This window comes from Juglans microcarpa x Juglans regia, chromosome 2D, assembly GCF_004785595.1.
Source record: "Juglans microcarpa x Juglans regia isolate MS1-56 chromosome 2D, Jm3101_v1.0, whole genome shotgun sequence".
Lineage (NCBI taxonomy): Eukaryota > Viridiplantae > Streptophyta > Magnoliopsida > Fagales > Juglandaceae > Juglans > Juglans microcarpa x Juglans regia.
This window is the reverse complement of record NC_054596.1, coordinates 43171152-43189520: the sequence shown is the minus strand read 5'-3', so window position 1 is coordinate 43189520 and position 18369 is coordinate 43171152. Positions and strand designations below refer to the sequence as shown.

At 37.9% G+C, this 18369-nt stretch overlaps 3 protein-coding genes and 1 long non-coding RNA gene across 7 annotated transcripts; 2 read left to right on the top strand and 2 right to left on the bottom strand.

Moving 5' to 3' along the window:
* The first annotated feature begins 5652 nt into the window (after positions 1 to 5652).
* LOC121249931 (nudix hydrolase 2-like) lies at positions 5653 to 9626 on the top strand. Its single transcript, XM_041148802.1, has 10 exons — positions 5653 to 5808; positions 5953 to 6325; positions 6585 to 6805; positions 7128 to 7193; positions 7311 to 7448; positions 7880 to 7957; positions 8049 to 8099; positions 8209 to 8243; positions 8428 to 8536; positions 9384 to 9626. The coding sequence occupies exons 2-10, from the start codon at positions 6214 to 6216 to the stop codon at positions 9603 to 9605; spliced, it is 1032 nt and encodes a 343-aa protein (XP_041004736.1). The 5' UTR covers positions 5653 to 5808; positions 5953 to 6213; the 3' UTR covers positions 9606 to 9626.
* LOC121249933 lies at positions 8009 to 9091 on the bottom strand. Its single transcript, XR_005937671.1, has 3 exons — positions 8953 to 9091; positions 8734 to 8830; positions 8009 to 8067 (listed from the first exon to the last, which is right to left on the bottom strand). It is a non-coding gene; the product is annotated as an uncharacterized LOC121249933 (long non-coding RNA).
* Positions 9627 to 13247: 3621 nt separating the features above from the next.
* On the top strand, positions 13248 to 15104 carry LOC121249875 (nitrile-specifier protein 5). Its single transcript, XM_041148708.1, has 2 exons — positions 13248 to 13550; positions 14145 to 15104. The coding sequence occupies exons 1-2, from the start codon at positions 13521 to 13523 to the stop codon at positions 15081 to 15083; spliced, it is 969 nt and encodes a 322-aa protein (XP_041004642.1). The 5' UTR covers positions 13248 to 13520; the 3' UTR covers positions 15084 to 15104.
* Positions 15105 to 15869: 765 nt separating this feature from the next.
* Positions 15870 to 18109, bottom strand: LOC121249876 (nuclear transcription factor Y subunit B-3-like). Of its 4 annotated transcripts, none has more exons than XM_041148709.1 (3): positions 17710 to 18109; positions 16694 to 17500; positions 15870 to 16197 (listed from the first exon to the last, which is right to left on the bottom strand). In XM_041148709.1, the coding sequence occupies exons 2-3, from the start codon at positions 17353 to 17355 to the stop codon at positions 15972 to 15974; spliced, it is 888 nt and encodes a 295-aa protein (XP_041004643.1). In that variant the 5' UTR covers positions 17356 to 17500; positions 17710 to 18109; the 3' UTR covers positions 15870 to 15971. The 4 variants fall into 4 exon arrangements, with proteins under 4 accessions (XP_041004643.1, XP_041004646.1, XP_041004644.1 ...); XM_041148712.1 differs by having other exon boundaries at positions 17878 to 18109; XM_041148710.1 differs by having other exon boundaries at positions 17925 to 18109.
* Positions 18110 to 18369: the final 260 nt, after the last annotated feature.

Below are 18369 nucleotides of genomic sequence, written 5' to 3'. Positions count from 1 at the left end.
TGTACCACAGGTTGCATTATGATGGTTTTCCAGCGGCCTGCCGCCCACCATCGTCCAAAATTCTTCAGTGGGGGTGAATCTGGTCTGGTCAGATCCAGTCCGCTATGTCCATAGGGTGTTTTTGGGACCGGATTGGACCACTTCGGCCCACTCTTTTCCTACCTTGGATCGGATTGAATTTCCTTATGGATTGGTTAAGTATCGGTCCGGTTGGTCCGTTTGGTCTGACCCAACACCAAATGGACCAATTTTATATTTTTCGGCCCAACTGACATTTCTAGTCAGATTTTGGCTCAAGTCGTGACATCTTATCCCATTTTCAGCTTAAAATTATTTATATATAAAAAATTACCTAAATTACTTTAATTAAGTGTAAATAGTAGAGTATATATGAATGTATGATGTATCCACATATAATGACATAAATTATCATAAGATTTATAATATATTATTAATTGATAGCATAGATTATTAATGCGTGCTTGCAACTTAGGTATCTTAAAAAAAGTATCTAATTGCTTTAGTTAAGTGTAAATAGTAGAGCATGTATGAATGTATGATGTATCCACATATAATGACATAAATTATCATATGATTTATGATATATTATTAATTGATAGCATATATTATTTAACATTTTATATTGTCAATGATAATAAATTAGATGAACATTACATAATTAACTTATATAATTACTATATAAAATAATATTATATATATAGTATTTTTAAAAAATATATATTGTTCAGTTGGTTTCGGTCTGATCCAGTCCTGTCCAAAAATCACAGATCTTGGGACCAGACCAAAACCCATTCGGTCCCACAAATGGAGGACCGAAACTGACCAAACAAATTTTTGGTCTAGTCCATTTTTTTGGTCCTGACTGAAAATTTTACACCCATTGTCTTCATTTCTTGGCTTAACAAGAAATTGTGCATTAATATGATCAGCATGCACTTTCTAATTAGACAAGAAATTGGTGCATCGCTCGATTGATCTTTATATTTTACATCGGCAGGGTTAGAAATTGGCAATGAGATGGAAGACACTGGTCCAAGTCGTTGATTACACAACAAGATTTTGCATTTTGAGTAGCCTCGGCCCTCTTAAATTACCTTTCTTATCTCTTAATAGAAGCTTTTATCTTTTAAAAAAAAAAATCACCAACTATTAATTCTCTATTTTTCAGTGTCTACTACTCTCTCTTGACTCTCTCTACTCTCTTTTGAGTCTTTCTTACTGTACACAAAACTTTAATCCCAAAAAAGTAAAACACCCCCAGTATCCAGTGAAAGAAAACACCCTTGAGTACATTGTTGAGCTTATCCTCTGCCATCCAAATTGCACTATAGAAATGGAAATGGACTCCCTCATCCATCAAATAGAGGTTCTATCATGGGAAAACCTCAAACTCACACCAGCATTAGAATCTACAAAGGTAACCACAACTCTAGCATTAGTGGGCATAATTGTTGCAACATGTCCATTAAACAAAATCTCACTACATGCTAGTTTCAAAGCTGCCTGGAACTTCATCAAAAAATTCCACATAGAGGATCTGGACACAAACCTCTTTCTTTTCACATTCCAGACAGTGAGAGATAGACAGAGAATACTCAACCAAGCTCCATGGAATTTTAAAGGACACTTACTCATTCTCAAACCATGGACAGCAGAATCTACTTGGCATGAGATAAGTCTAAATACCTCAGTCCTCTATGTGCAAATTCATGGTCCTCCTTTAGACCACATAACAATAGATAATGCCACAAAAACAAGGAAAGTCTTAGGAAACTTATTGGAGATAGAAGTGGATCCAACCTTTGGATTAGCCTATAAAAAATATATTAGAATCAAAGTGGAAATAGATATCACAAAACCAATGCAACAAGTTTTTGGCTCCCAAGAGATTACAACATTAAGACATGGATTTCACTCAAATATGAAAGGTTATAAGAATTATGCTATGCTTGTGGCAGGTTGGGTCACACACAAATTTATGTACATTCTTAAAGAACATTCCCTCCCTACTACCATATGGTTCGTGGATCAGGGCAGAGCATCACAACACAAGCAACAATTCACAAACTCATCTTGACCAAGCATATGCACAGAAATCGCAACTGGTGGAAATTCATGAGAAGGATGCTGACCAAGGCAACATACCAGATGTAATACAACTGAATCAAGGCACTCAAACGACCATCACAAGGGCCCCAATGTTCACAATAGCTATAACTCAAAGAGCAAAGAGCAAAGAACATAGAACAGATATACAAAAATTAGTGAACAACAAGTACCAAAAATTGAGATAGGAAATTATCTTTTTTTGCACGCTATTATTATTATTGATAAAGTAAACTTTCCTTCTACGTAAAAACGCTCTGCTAGGGTTTTTTACGTTTGCGATTTTTGCTAAGTTTACGTCATTCCTGCGGCTGCATGGTGGCCATTGATGGCTCGCCGCCTGTGGAAGTCCGCCCCGATCATTTGTTGACCTTGTCTTCGTGGTTCCTCAGCCATTGTCGGAGATGGAGGTCCCTTTCTATCACCCATAGTCCATAGACGATGAACTGGCTTTTACCTTTTTTGCGGAGGAGATTGAGAAAACGGTACAGTCGTTTCGCTTCTCTATCGTCCTTAAATTCCTCTGCCAGAGGCCTTCTCTTGACGCCGTGCATTCCTTTATCTGCAGCCGTTAGGGGCTATCTAGCATGCCCGTGATCTCTACTATGCAACGACAACGCTATGTTTTTTTTCGGATAGCCAACGAGTTAGATTTTTGCAAGACTCTGTCTAGAGAATCATGTGAGATCAATGGTGTTTTCTACCGACCTTTCGCTTGGACACCGAATTTTGATGAAAACTTTGAACCACCGTGTGTCCCGGTATGGGTGTTTTTACTTGGACTCCCTCCTAATTTTTATCAATCTTCTGTCTTAAAAATGCTCACAACACATGAAGATTTATACGATGTGATAATCTACAGCCCGTGCGACAAGAACAGATGGGGCTTGGGTTTGTCTTCAAGTAGATTCTTCAAAAGAGCTAATATCCTATTTCTGGATAGGTAAACATGGGGTTCCACGGAGTAGGAGGCAGGAGGTGGTTTTCGAAACCTTGTCTGCTTATTGTTCCTTCTATAAAAGCCAAGGACATAATGTTCGAACATGCCGTATTGTGGGTGATCATAAGAAGCTGTTGTAGGGTGGGCAGAAGTGGGTTAGAAAGGAAGGGAAACCTGCGGAGGTTGTGGAAGCAAGTGCAGATATTCAAATGTGGGAGGTACATGCGAATATGGTGGTGCAACAAGGTGAAATTTTGCCTCTTGAAAGTGTTGAGATGGTTGAACCCAGTAACGAGAATATGGCCATTAACATTAGGAAGAAAATTCTGGAGGTAGATGCTGAGATATGTCTAGTTGTGAGTTCGGATGGGCTGCGGGATTTAGACGGAAATCCAAGAACATGGAAGGCATCAAGTTAAGTCGAAATTGTTCCCCAATTTTTTATTTCCTTTTTGTAGATGATTTAATTATTTTTGAGAAAGCAAAGGAGAACAATGCCCAAATCATTAGCGATAACTAGGAAAAATATCAGGAGTGGTTATGCCAGAGAGTCAACAAGGAAAAATCGTCGATCTACATCACAAGAAACACCAGCCAAACCATAGGATCAGCAATACTCTCCCAGATGCAATACAAAGAATCAACATTAAGAATAAATATCTAGGAATACCGACATTATTTGGGCGATCAAAGAAAGAAAATTACAAAGAGCCGATGCACAATATCAACAGAAAACCGAAATGCTGGAAATCAAAACTTCTATCACAGGTAGGTAGAACAATGCTCATCAGAAAAGTGGCAAGCACAATTCCCTCATATCAAATGTCAACACACCTTCTACCAAAATCAGTTTGCAAATCGCTAGACACAAGCTTAAAAAATTTTTGGTGGTGTACCAAAAAGGGATCAAAAACACAAACTGTATCTTAAATCATGGAAGTCGATATGCCAACCAAAAAAAGCAGGAGGCTTGGGCTTAAGACTGATGGAGGATATGAACTTAGCTCTTCTAGCTAAAACAAGATGGAAAATAAGCCAAGCGAACCAATGTATGTGACACTCACTCCTATCGAAGAAGTACCTAAACTTTAGTTTCTTCTGGAAGGCTAAACAAAAAATATGTAACTTTATTTTTTGAAAATGAATTCTTAAGACGAGGGATCTACTGGAAAAAAGGTACGTGCTTTCAAAATTTTAATGGAAGAACAATCAAAGTTTGGTCAGATCCGTGGATACCAACGCTAGAAAATTTCAGGCCAAAATCACAGAACTAGAATATAGAAGCCACTCCCACTCTAAAAGTTTTTGATTTGATTAATCAAATATCTCATACATGGGATGTACAAAAATTGCACACCCTTTTTGAGTAGGAAAGCGTAAAATAAATTCAAAGAATCCCACTGCCCCAATCTAGTACGAACAGATTGTCTAACTTGGATAAAAAATCAAAATGGAAATTTCTTGGTCAAAACAACCTACCATATTAGCTGGAACTACAAATCTCTCACTGCCAAACTTCCTAAGCAGATTGATGGGGGAAATTTGGAAGTTAAAGATCCATGATTGCCACAAGCTCATTCTATGAAAAATCATCTGGAATATACTACTAATAAGGAATCGGCTAAAGAGCTATATTTCAAGTCTGCCTTCCACCAGCTGTCTATTATGTGAAGATCAAGAAGAAACAATGCTCCATCTTTGATGATATCACTCGAATGCGGGAAAATCAAATAGGCTATAGCGTTAAAAAAATGATCGATCTCAAAATTGATATGTGCACTCAGCGGCACAATGGGCAGCGACCAACTTTGTTTTTGGCCGCATACCCGTAGAAAAGTTACCTACTTGTATTTTATATATTGAATGTGGGAAGGACCCTCTCTCAAGTAGCCTGTAATATTTTATTTTCTATCTATGATAAGCAGGCTTGAGAAAAAAAAAAACTTTTATCTTCTGTATAAGATCTGTCCCAAGTGAGGATTAATAAATAAAAATGAGGTGCTGCCCTCTATTGAAAAAAAAAAAAAAAAGGAGATGATCTATTTATGGATAAGAAAATAAAAACATCTTTCTGAGTTGGTCCGTGTCAGCTGTATTATGAGACTTTCCTTATTGCTTTCTTTCTGTCATGACTCATTGCCACTTTCAAGTTTGGCGTCTCAGAAACACGATGGAATGGTTCAGTTAGGGGGATAAAACGGTAAAAGTCAGCGTTTACCATGGCATTGGCAAGGAAGGTTCGGCCACAAATCCGCGATAAAGTGGTGTGGTTACAGAGTGTGAGTGCACCTACCTACCTAGACGAAGCAGATAATATGAATTTTCCTTTAAAAAGGGCTTTGCTTATTCATCTGTAAAATAAAATGAATTTGTGGGCTTTTGTCACACGTCTTAAATACAAAACTGGGCTTGCGTCGTTTTGTTAGGCATGGAATCTACTTTTATTCTTTAACTTGCAAAATAGGTCATACATGCATCAATCAGTAAAAAAAAATAAAAAATAAAAATTCATTTTTATTTATGTTTATGATTATGTATCTTCTCCATTGGCATTCTCTTTACGTCATTTGATCAACTATTGGGGGTTGGATCCATATGTTGGCATCAACACAATTTATTTGATCTTTCCATTGATAGCCACAATTTCCAGAGAGATTTCAGGATCAACTTTGTTTTAAGGAATTACAGAGAAACTTGAAAGAAAAAGATGGGAATTTTGCTTGAAATAATAAAATAAAAAGGTTGAAAAAAATACAAGCGGCAAAACACGTGGTGCTTGCCACTTTCATCATTCCCCCCCCCCCCCCCCCCCCCCCCCCCCCCCCCCTTTTTTTTTTTTTTTTAATGGATGTTCTTCTGAAATCTTCAGCATTCTGACTTTGTAGGCTGTGTGTAAAAATCTGAACTTTTGAACCGTTCTTCGAAATTTGGTATGCAGAGCCTCAATAAATTCGTATGCTCAAAAATCGGAAGGACCTGTTCAAAGTCCCAAACGAAGACTACACGGAAAGTGTCCTTGGGGTTTCTGATTCTGAGTCCTGGCGGAGTAACTGGAGTTGAACCCTCCCTCCTTTGCAAATATAAATACGAAAAATCGGTTTGGTTTATAACTTAGACCTGTGCGTTTAAAACTTCTTTAGTATAAAATGCAGAGGTTAAGAGCCACAGCCATCAGACTCTCTCCGTATCATTTGGGTAAAAAGACCCTTCTGGCTTCTTTATTTGCAGTCCCTCCACTTTCAAAGAGGCCTCGTCTTTGTATGTTATATCACCCTCCTCCTAAATTATGTCTTTTGTAAGCTGTTGCATGTTTGTGGTTTTGTTGGATTGGGTGGTAACCAAGTATTGCGCACTTATTATTTGTGAAAAATTTTCAATGGTGTTCGTTTTCAGAATATTAGGCAGACATTTGATTATTTAAAATATTTGTTACACCTGGGTGATTGCTTTCTTTCTTATTCATTCAGGTGATATAATTCTTTTGCATGGTTGCTTTTCTTTGATCTTGATCGTTCAGGTGATAGATTTCCGTCCTTGATTAGAAACGTATCGATTTCAGTAAGTACTTCAGGCGCGAAGGAATTTGTCGTGTCTGAAAATACTGTTCAACAGGAGGAGGTTTTACTAAGTTCAGTTGATGATTTACATGGAGGAGTTATTGTAAACGTGGAGCAGCCTCTGGATTCTATGGTCTTTGCTCCAATGCTTAAAGCTTCAATATCACACTGGACGCAACAGGTTCCATCTTTTTTCGTCCTATTCTCTTCCTGTTTTTAATATAATGATGAGAAATCTCATAAACTTTACTCTAAGTTCTTTTAAATTCTCAAAGAGACGTGAGTTTGAAAGACCAAAATACATGCGTTAGAAAAACTAAAAGACTATTAGAATTTGGGAAGATAAGAAAGTTTCCATTATTGTGGATAAGATAGATGGCATGGATGAACAGGAACAAAGCTCGCTATATGCTAATGCTTTCAAATTATACACAGTCGATGTGGAAGTTGATGGTTTTCTCCCATGTAGTATGTTACGAATTTTCATGGAATGTAACTTGCAGGGGAAGAGGGGTGTTTGGATCAAATTGCCGATCCAACATGCTAATCTTGTTGAAGCTGCAGTTAAGGTAAATATGTATTGGGATATAAGCTTCTCAAAAGCTTAATTTTGAATGTAAAATTATGGCTATTGGTGTATAGTTTTTCTGTATCTTCTCCATAATGTTGTTCCGGAAATCTTCCAGGAAGGATTTAGGTATCACCACGCTGAACCAGATTACTTAATGCTTGTATATTGGATCCCTGAAACTACTGATATGCTTCCTGCAAATGCTTCACATCGAGTGGGAATTGGTGCTTTTGTCATGAACAGTCAAGGAGAGGTATTTATTTTGTATTGATTTATGGCTTTCACTAACCATACATCCAAGGAGAAGAAAGGATTAGGGTGTTATTGCTTTTCTTTCCATATTTACCGAAGTTTTATTTATTTATTTATTTTAAATTTCCCAAAGTTTTCATATGTATTGAACAAAGTTTTCATACTATCTATAGCATAAATACGTAGACTACAAAAAGTATTTATTGTGATAATTTTTGTTCCATCCCAAAGATTGATTCCTCGCTCTGTCCCTGCCTTCTAGTCCAAAGAATCAGAAGAATAATGTTATATGGTATTGAAAAGGAATGCTCTAGGAATAAAATGGTTATTCTTTATTTGTTTCTCAATAATTGCTTTGTTGAGGAACAAATGAATGACCTTGCTGTGACAGCTTAATATATTGAATTGCCGATTGAGACTATCGTATGACAGGTGCTTGTAGTTCAGGAGAAAAATGGGAAATTCAAAGGAAAAGGTCTGTGGAAATTTCCCACTGGTGTTGTTGAGGAAGTGAGTATGAAATGAGTGCAGTTCCTTAATTAAATTCTTTCGAAAAGCTTAGGAGAACTTTTTACCTTGGATTGAATTCTACCATTCACAGGGCGAGGATATTTGTACAGCTGCAATTAGGGAAGTTAAAGAAGAGACAGGGGTAAGTGATAAATGTGCATTGGTGGGCTCGAATAATTCTGCCATTCACATACATGTAGTTTTACACATGCCGATGTAAATCTAAGACCATTGCTTTCATTTTGTTTCAGATTGAGACAGAATTCGAGGAAGTCTTAGCATTCAGGTAAGAACATAGCCTGGTAGGATCCATTTTAACATGCATTTGCTGATACTGTAGTTTTAGCTGTGTCAATAAATTCAACTTTAGTGTTGCTTTCTACAAATTTATATCTGTTTGTTAATGTAAAAGCTTATGTTATACTATTGATCATAGCTTTTAATATAAGTTGCATGTTCCCTCAATACAGGCAAAGCCACAAATCTTTCTTCAGAAAATCAGATTTGTTCTTTGTCTGCATGTTACGACCACGCTCCTTCGACATCCAGAAGCAGACTTTGGAGATTGAAGCGGCACAGGTAAATTTTCATAACAAATAATACTGCAAAGAATGTGTGGATTTCAATAAAATTGCATCAAGTCGGATTAGAAGTTTCAGTAAAGTTGAATTATTTGATAATCAAAATGTCGTTGGACAAGCCACACTGGAAAAAAAAGGCGTAAAATACTTCAAAATTCTGTCAATCATACTAGCTGCTAGTACTCTTTATATTACCTTTTCATGTAAGGGAAAGGTCATGAGTAAGGTCTCCAGAGCTGGTGGCAGGATTAGAGCCCCTCAGTATTTTTTTTTCCTTCTTCTCCAGCATAAGCTGTAATCAGGATCTGGATGGTAAGTCTAATCGTACTGAACCTTTAAACCATGAGTAGCAGTGGCTAATGTTTAGTGCATATACAATTGTTGCAATTCTGCTCAATCTGAATTCAAAGATACCTGGTGAACTCTGCATATTTTTGGCCCTAACAAGCACGAAGTACTTAGCATCTCCAATTTTTGAAATCCTCTCATATGGTTGTATCTTTGTGACAATATGCCTTTTAAATTTAAATTCAAAAACTCATCAGGAGCTAATGCAAAAACTGAAAGTGGAATTTACCCACTTTTCATGAGCAAGTCGTGGCAAATCGCTTAAAAAAAGAAGAAGCCTATTCTTGCTGCTTTATTAATGCCCTTGTTGGGATAGCTGGAAGAAAGTGGCTTATCTCTCTTGTATCCCCATCTTTGGTATGCTATGGACATCACTGATCACTACGGAAGAAATGGAAAATGATGGAATTTGTGACTAAAATTTAACTTGAGCTTTGCTAACATGAATTACTATTATTATTATTATTCTTATTTAATTTTCATCTTCTCTTCTATAGTGGATGCCATTTGAGGACTATGCAGCCCAGCCTTTTGTTCGAGAAAACGAGATGTTCAATTATGTTGCCAAAATATGCATAGCAAAATCAGAGAATGATGACGTTGCTGGTTTTTCTCCACTGTCTACTACTACGGCTTCTGGCCAAAAAAGCTATCTGTACTTTTGTAGGGATCTGAAACACCTGCTGACTTGTGATAGTCAGCAACGTCAGGAAGGCTGATCGTTCTTCGTGTAATGAACACGTACCATTTCATAGTACTGTCACGTACCTGGAAGTCATGGGCACCTGCAAAAACTCACACCGAGTAAGAAAAGAAAAATCCAAGGCAGAAATATTTTAATAAGAAAAAATGGCGGCGGAAATAATTTGGATATATAGGAATTTATATCTATTAAATTCAGAATAAAGCGAAAAATGTTATTCATTCAGTCCCGACTTAGATAGACAATTCAATTGAGATAAGATCAAATATTTTAAATAATAGTGAGATTTTTTAGTTAAGATGAGATTAGATAGTTTGTAAAAAAATATACGTGTGTTTATATAGTGAGATGAGATATAATTTTTAATTTTTAAAATTTGAAAAATGTGTGAGTCCAATTGTTTTATAGAATACCCAAATTATGTACTGTTTATGTAATGTTCACGCACTGTTCATATATTGTTGACGTCAGTTTTGGGATTGTTAACACTGTTTATGTCAGTTTTCACTATTTTATACTGTTTATTTACTGTTTATTTAAGTTGATGTTTTTAAAACTTAAGAGATTAGATATTGTGTTTAGATAGCCAAAATTACTGTACAGTACAACTCTAGATGAGATGTTTTCATCTGTATTGGCTAACCAAACTGGGCCTCAATCATTCAAGTTGTAACATCCGAGCACAACCTAGGCCCATGTGGTAGAAAATCTAGCTCATTGAAGTAAACGACACCGTTTTGGTGAGTCATTCCTCTCTCAATTTCTCTCTCCTCCTCGTCACTCTCCCTCCTGATTCCCTTTCCCTCTTCGTTACTTTTTCTGTCCATTTTTTCTACTCTCACAAATTTTCTCAACCTCTACAACTGCTCTCTCTCTCTCTGATTTCTATGACCAAACTCACACGTATCCACTCAGATTCTCTGGTTTATCTCTCTCGCCACCATCTTTTATTTTCTCTTTTGGTGATTTGCCTTTTGTCACTACCGTCAACCACCAAAACTGCAAGCCACTACACACACACATACATATAGAGAGAGACCTGTGCAGTACTATGCTGAGCCTCCATTAACCCACCCAGCAACAACCACCATCATCAAAACCCAAAGCCTTACTGTGCGCCACCACCCTTTCCCATCAAAATTGCTACACCATGAGATAATCGAACACTCCATGGCACCGCAAGGAAAGTGCACCACAAAGCCTCATGTCTAACCTCCGTAGCCAACCTTGAACCACCATGAAAATAGCCCAGCCGCCATGTCCCAACCACCCAACAAGCCTCCACCTCCCCTATTTCAAGCACTTAAAACAGAGTATGATTTCTCTTCCTCACCATGCACGGCAGTTCCACCAAGTCACCCATTCATTGCCTTGCACCACCATGCACCCATTCCAACCGCATGCTCATTCACATCAATTCCACCGTGAACCACCATGGGAATAACCGACGGAAAACCAGGAAAACAACCTCTGTTTTTACACCACCGAAATAGAGAAAACTCCTATGCCGCCACCCAGCTAATTCAGGCTTGAGACCCATGACGAATCAGATGTGAAACACCAAGAAGAGCCACGGAAACCAATGTACATGCCATCTATAGTCATGAAATAAAATGAAATTTTATGAAAATGTGAATTATATGTTTTGAAAATAAATTTGAAACAATCTCAGTTATTTGGTCTGCATTACTTATGAAATCTATATAAAAGAGATGAGTATTTGTTTGTTATGATGGTACAGACATGAGTAGATTTTTGGCATTCTGTCTCTAAACTATACAAAAAGAGCGAATATAGAATTTATGAAAATTTGTGCTAGTGATAAGAAGATATTTTGAATTTGTTTTTGAATATGTGAAATGATCTGAATCTGTTCAGTACTTTATTTCGATATGATGTGGCATTTGAAAACCTTTGGCATGACTTTCTGTTTTTGTATCTATATCTGATTCTATTATGTTTCGTTAAGGCCCTACCACGGATATAATAGTGGTATACGGCCTTGTCATGGGTATAATAGTGGTATACGGCTCTGCCACGGGTATAATAGTAGTATACGGCCTCGCCACATGTATAATAATGGCATATGACCTACCATGGGTATAATGGTGGTTTATAACCCTATCATGGGAGTTAAACAAGGTATACGGCCCAGGCACGGGTATAATAGTGACATACGGCCCCGTCACGTGTATAATGGTGGTTTATAACCCTACCACAGTGGTTAAACATGACCTCTATCCTGATGTGATACTCCAATATGATATGAAATTTATGTCTCAGATTATGATATGCTAAAGGATTTTTGAATAATAATGTTTTTTAAAGTTTCGCTCTGATATTTTGATAACTTGTTCTGAAAGTAAATATTTTGTTATGCATTCTGAATTCTGTAAATGCTCATGTTTACATATTATTACATGTTCTCTGCTTACTAAATTATTGATAACTCACCCCTTATCTCCATATATAATATTTTTCAGATAATTTGAATATTTCAGCTGATGATCAAGATTATGGATCATAGTGAGATGATTTAAATAAAGTAGATTAAGTATAGAAGGTTTCTTTGAGTATTGGAGATTTCTATTTAGTAATTTTGTTGTGTTTTGATAACTTGATATTTTGATAGGTTGATTATATATAGGTAGTTAGTTTGAAATAAACAATTTTTATATGGCATTAAGAATTTAGAGTCTATAAATATATTGTTAGAATGTGAGTTTAAGTGGCAGTGTAACGCTTCAATAAAAAACCTAAATCACATTACCTATACTTCAAAAGAACTAGTTAATGATACAATTGGAGCTCCATTAGAACCATATTATAAAGAGCAAAAACTTCTCATTTTCAAGCAATGAAAGATTTCATACACCACATACCGTTATCTTTATCATATAAGATATCACAGACAGAGAGTAACTCTTCGATTCCACTTGGGACCGGGGTTTATACAAGTGGTTTTCATTGTTTTCTTGGCTTAATGAATGTTCAGAATCCCATTTTTTTTAAAAAAAATTATTTTAGCTACTGTTTCACTGTTATAATTTTGTAATAATTAATGGAGTGGTAAGTTTTATTGAATTTGGAAAGCTAGCTAGCTAGCAAATTCCTTAAATAAACCAATTTAAGCCAAACGATTTATATATATATATATATGTATGTATATAATGTATATACCACGACCACCTACCTAATTCTCTTACCATTTGTTTGTGAAATAATATAAAAGTATATCATGAATACCCCTACGTCGTACGTACCTTTAATTATTATAACATCAGATCATGACATCCATCCATCCATCGCGCCCATAGAATCCGTCTGGTTTTGGCTTTAAGTATTATTTGGATTCTTTTCAAGTGTTATTATAAGAAAAACGGATTTTTATAATTAATTTATTGTAATCAAAAGATTATTCGTAATTAATTTTAATTACAAATAGTCATTTTGTTGAAATTAACTAATCACAAAAACTTGTTTTTCTTGTAATATGTGTCGCTATCTTATCCTAATATCTATACAAGTACTAGATATTAAAGAATAAGACACCCGCGGAATTGTTTTGGGTTTAAGAACATAGAGGACTGGGGGGGTTAAGGACTGGCCGGGTGGTTACAATATTCAACATATATATTTATAAATTATAACCAAACCTCTATAGGTATATATGGGTGAGGCATGCATGCAAAACCCAGCACTATCCATGCATGCATGAGGCCTTCTCTCTCTCTCTCTCTCTCTCTCTCTATATATATATATATATATATATAGCTAGGCTTGCTAGCTTATATATTTAAGCATGCATACGCATTAATATTCACAACCCAAAACTCAAAAGTCAGTTTGCAGTTTCAAAGCGGACTAGTCCTGAAAAGTTGAAGGCACTACTTCCTTCCATCCATCGCATACTACTCTCCCCGATCCATCCATGGCCGTGGCTCAAGGCAAATGGCTCAAGGTTTGTTCCGCCTGATCACTACCTTATAAATTTCCTATTCCATACTAGACGTGCATCATCGATCTTCCATATATTCTACTCTCTCTCCCCCCGTGTGTGAATTTTTGGAGAATTAATTAGAAGAAAGAGGCCAGCTGCATATATGCCGATGTTAATTTTTTGTTTCTAATTTCCGAAACTTCGATCTTTCTTGGTCATATTTGATGTTTCTTAATTCCAATTGCCCGGACTCTCTACTTTTCCGTCTAATCTAAATTCTAGTATATATTTCACATTGTCTTGTTCCTACATCGGCCCCTTTTTTCAGGTTGGGTACATCTATTAATAAATTGTTCTTTCTCCCCACATTAAATTAATGTAAATTATAGGTCTGTTGTCGCTAATGGGCCTCGGTTGTCGTCACTGCTGATGGATGTTGGTCACATGCATGTATCCTCATGCGCTTTGTCATTTTCATTTTCAGTGGAAGTTTGTTTTCTTTTGCTTTTGCTTTTAATTTGTACGATTGTGTTATACCCACTTGGCAACATATATGTATATATATATCCATGATCTATATTTTAAACGATCGAACTTGTTTTAACTTTTTACCAGCTTGATCAACATGGTACTGCGCCTGGAGCCAGAAGCTCACATGCCACTGCCATAGTTGGACAAAAGGCCTATGTTTTTGGTGGTGAATTCAAGCCACGTGTCCCGGTCGATAACGAGCTCCACGTCTTTGATCTGGAAACCCTAACATGGTCTGTTGCAGAGGGCACCGGGGATGTCCCGCCACCACGTGTCGGTGTGACAATGGCAGCTGTTAGAAAAACTATCTATGTGTTTGGTGGTAGGGACAGTGAACATAACGAGCTGAATGAGCTCTACTCCTTTGACACATGCACAAATAAGTGGACCCTACTCTCTAGCGGAGACATCGGCCCCACTCACCGAAGCTACCACTCTACGACGGCCGATGATCGACATGTATACATCTTTGGTGGCTGTGGAGTGGCTGGTCGACTTAATGACCTATGGGCCTATAATACTGTTGATCAAAAGTGGGTCAAATATCCTGCCCCAGGAGACGGATGCAAGGGTAGAGGTGGGCCTGGGCTGGCTGTGGCCCAAGGAAAAGTATGGGTTGTGTATGGTTTTGCTGGAGTGGAAATGGATGACGTACACTACTTTGATCCAGTCCGTGGAGAATGGGCCCAAGTCGAGACAACTGGTGAAAAACCTACAGCTCGCAGTGTATTTTCTACACTCGGGATTGGAAAATACGTATTTATATATGGTGGGGAAGTAGATCCTAGTGACCAAGGTCACTTAGGTGCCGGTAAATTTGCTGGCGAGGTTTATGCATTGGACACAGAGACATTAGTGTGGAAACGATGGGATGATGGACCGGAATCGGGTGATCATCCCGGGCCTCGCGGTTGGTGTGCGTTCGCAGCTGGTCACCGGGATGGAAAGGAGGGACTTTTGGTGTATGGTGGCAATTCACCAAGCAATGATAGGCTTGGTGACCTTTTCTTTTTCACTCCTTGATAGTCATCATGAGATCATGATTAAAGAAAAAATGGTAATCATTATATATATGTAATAGGCCGATAATTTCACTATTACGATCATGATGGGGGCCGGGTATCATGGTGGTTATGTGTAATTTAATTACGTGTCCTATATATATAGCCAGGAGTGACTCATGTATGTTTCCAATAAAATGAGTAGTAGTTACTGGTTTGCTTATTAAAGAGTAGTTGTTACTGAACGTACAAAATGGGAGTCCCTCCATAGTCGCGTAACGATCGATCGGGCCCGAAGCTTTCAATTTTTTCTAGTAGGTCAAGAGGGAGAGAGAGACATTTTACGCACTTTCGTCCAGAGTTTTGAGTGTCATATAATACAAATTAACAGGAAAAAGATGAAAAAGGTGTTTGTGTGATGATAGCAAAAGGCCACACCACTTTCTACATCTGAGAATATATATGAATGCATAATATTGATATTGGATCTATCTTGAATATAAAAATACGTACATGCATTGTAAATTAGCAGTCTCAAAAATGGCAGAACACGCTCTGAGATCAAGGATTTCAACCTACAGTACCTTCTAATTTGATAAAGGTAGTTTTCACACTACCTGAGAGACTCTAATTAATGGATGTAGTCATGAAGAAGACTTGAAATCTTGCTTACTTCGCAATGATCCCTTCAATACCAACCAGATACGAAATTCCTGTTGTTTTTTTGTTTTATATGTTTCCTAGCTATGCATGTAACTATAAGTAAAACCCTATTATTGTTCAGAAACCAGAAGAAGATCAGAACCACAAAATCTGACTTCCCAAAATCGATCCTTCCATTCCATAAATGTATATATATATATATCCGCATGCAAGACAATGAAAATGAATCACAACATGAGTACTGACCTTACAGTACTCCCACCGCACGAAAAACATAAAATAGAAATATATGGTAAGCAACGACAGATTTCATGACATATACAGGCCAATCTAAAGAGCTCCCTATTTGGTAGACACGTAACGATCGAGACAAATGGCTGAAACTCTGGATACATGCCGCTTTCCACAAAAGAAATATGCATGCATGCATGCAAACCCTCCCTCTCAAAAAAGAAAGAAAGAAGCTGTCGAAACTCCAAAAAAGAACTGTCGATCAGTTCAAAGCATTCCCAAATTTTATTTAAACATAGGAAACCCCCAAATTATCATTTATCCAAACCCTTTTAAGAACAACACGGACAACAAACAACTCTACAAGTGAATGAATCCTTATACTACAACAAAGTATTTTCCATGCAGCTTCCTCTTTCCTCAGAACTACTGCTTTATCATTAGAGGTTACAGCTTTTAATACCAAGCATCATACCATGTATCTTCTGATCCACAATTACACATACTACTCCATATTACACATACAATTCCATAAACAAGTACTACATCCCCACCAAAAAGTCCAAAGAAAGAAAATTAACGAAAAACCCAAAAGGGTCTTTCCCCGGTCCAGATAAGATCATCTCTCTAAACTTCACAAGGTTTTGGCTATAGGAATTAAGAGCAAACTAGATACCCCTAAATCAACGCAGTCATTTTATATATCCACCCTTCTTTAAACAATGGGAGCACATCTACCTTGACCTCACGATGGACCCTCCAACACCGCGGCCGCCGCCTGAACCATCTTTCCCGACAACACCACCACCAATACCACCCACATGATGAAACCCACCAGAGCCGTACATGTGTCCATGATGATGACCACCCATGACCCCACCATACATCCCACCATAGACTCCCCCAACCCCATTAAACCCACCAGCACCACCACTACTCGCCGAGTTCACCGCCCCACCACTCCCTCCACCTCCCGCGGCGGCTCCACCACCACCGGACCCACCGCTACCATCCTTTTCCCCTGGTCGGGACCCCACCGAGCTCTTCTCCCCCTCCATCTCCCTATACTTCTGCAGATATATCTTCAGAGGCTCCACATACTCCTCAAACCCCAGAGTAGTCATCGCCCACAGCAAATCATCCCCATTGATCGTCTTCCTCTTCTCCCTTTGACATTTATCCGAGGCCTCGCCAGTTATAAAGCTGATAAACTCCGACACACATTCCTGCACGGTTTCCTTAGCGTCCTTTGAGATTTTGGCGTTTGCGGGCAATGCCTTCTTCATGATTCTGCTCACGTTAGCGATTGGGAGGAACCTGTCTTGCTCTCGAGAAGCGAAGTCGCCGTTCGCGCTGTTGCTGTTGTTGTGCCCCCCTGATTCGTTGTCCGAATCAGCCATCGACCTTTTCGCCTTGTATATGTCTGGTTGAGCTTCACAAACTAGTCCCAATTCAACAACTTTGAGCTTGAAACTTTTCTGGGTGTGATGCAACTCCACAAAATGGATCAAATTCACCAACTTTCAGCCATCAAGAATTGGATCTCTGATAAATTTACACGAAATAGACCCAATTCAACAGATTTTAAGCAAGAAAGTCATATAGTTCTAACAAAGTTTCAGGGAAAAAAATGATCCACGTCTAAAATTTGTCAAGCTGTGAAATTCTATGGACATGCTGAAAATTCCCCAAATTACAGTAATAAACTCTCTAGTCCTATAAAATCGAAATACACCAAATCCAAAACTTCGAACCTAGAAAATATAGACTGAATTCTGAAAAAGTTTTAAGGCCCGAGCAGATGTAACTTAAGTATACAAATTATGGACCAAAATACAAAAAAATTCAGCTGAAAAGAACCAAGTCAACAATTTTTCGAGGCTCAACAAATTTAATAACAGAAAGCAAATAAAAATAATTACAAACTCGAAGGAAATTGGACCAAATGGAAGGGAAAAGTTTTTTATACACGGAATCGGATAATACGGCTCGAGGGGAGGGATTTGGAGCTGATTGGTTGGAAAGGTGAGTGACAGAATAGGGAAAACGGCCGGGAAAGGAGCAGCTCCGGGAATGTGGGTGGGAGTTGCAGAGCTGGAGGGGGTGAGGTGTTGGGGTCCGTTGGATCGTTAGGGTAGTAATTGCATCGAGCGCAACACGTGGATCTTTATGGACCGTCTATTTGTCGATAAGAATTGGGTCACGCAGGTGGTTCAGTAGCGTTGGATTGTCTAGTGGGGTTAGTGCGATCTGTCGGTTGTGGATAATACACGTGCGGTTGTGGATACTACACGTAGTGAGAAAAGTCAGTAGCTACCGTACGAGACTGAGGTCTATAGTTATCTCAACTAAATTTTTTCTCAGCTCACTTAAATATTTAATTATTATTTAATCATTATAATTTCTTAATATTT

Coding starts and splice junctions, on each gene's coding strand:
- LOC121249931 (XM_041148802.1), top strand. CDS start 6,214: ATGCAGAGGTTAAGAGCCACAGCCATCAGACTCTCTCCGTATCATTTG. Junction 7,449..7,879: donor TCATGAACAGTCAAGGAGAG/GTATTTATTTTG, acceptor ATCGTATGACAG/GTGCTTGTAGTTCAGGAGAA. Junction 8,537..9,383: donor TGGAGATTGAAGCGGCACAG/GTAAATTTTCAT, acceptor TCTCTTCTATAG/TGGATGCCATTTGAGGACTA.
- LOC121249875 (XM_041148708.1), top strand. CDS start 13,521: ATGGCCGTGGCTCAAGGCAAATGGCTCAAG. Junction 13,551..14,144: donor CTCAAGGCAAATGGCTCAAG/GTTTGTTCCGCC, acceptor ACTTTTTACCAG/CTTGATCAACATGGTACTGC.
- LOC121249876 (XM_041148709.1), bottom strand. CDS start 17,355: ATGGCTGATTCGGACAACGAATCAGGGGGGCACAACAACAGCAACAGC. Junction 16,198..16,693: donor GGGTCCATCGTGAGGTCAAG/GTAGATGTGCTC, acceptor TCTTTTTTGGAG/TTTCGACAGCTTCTTTCTTT.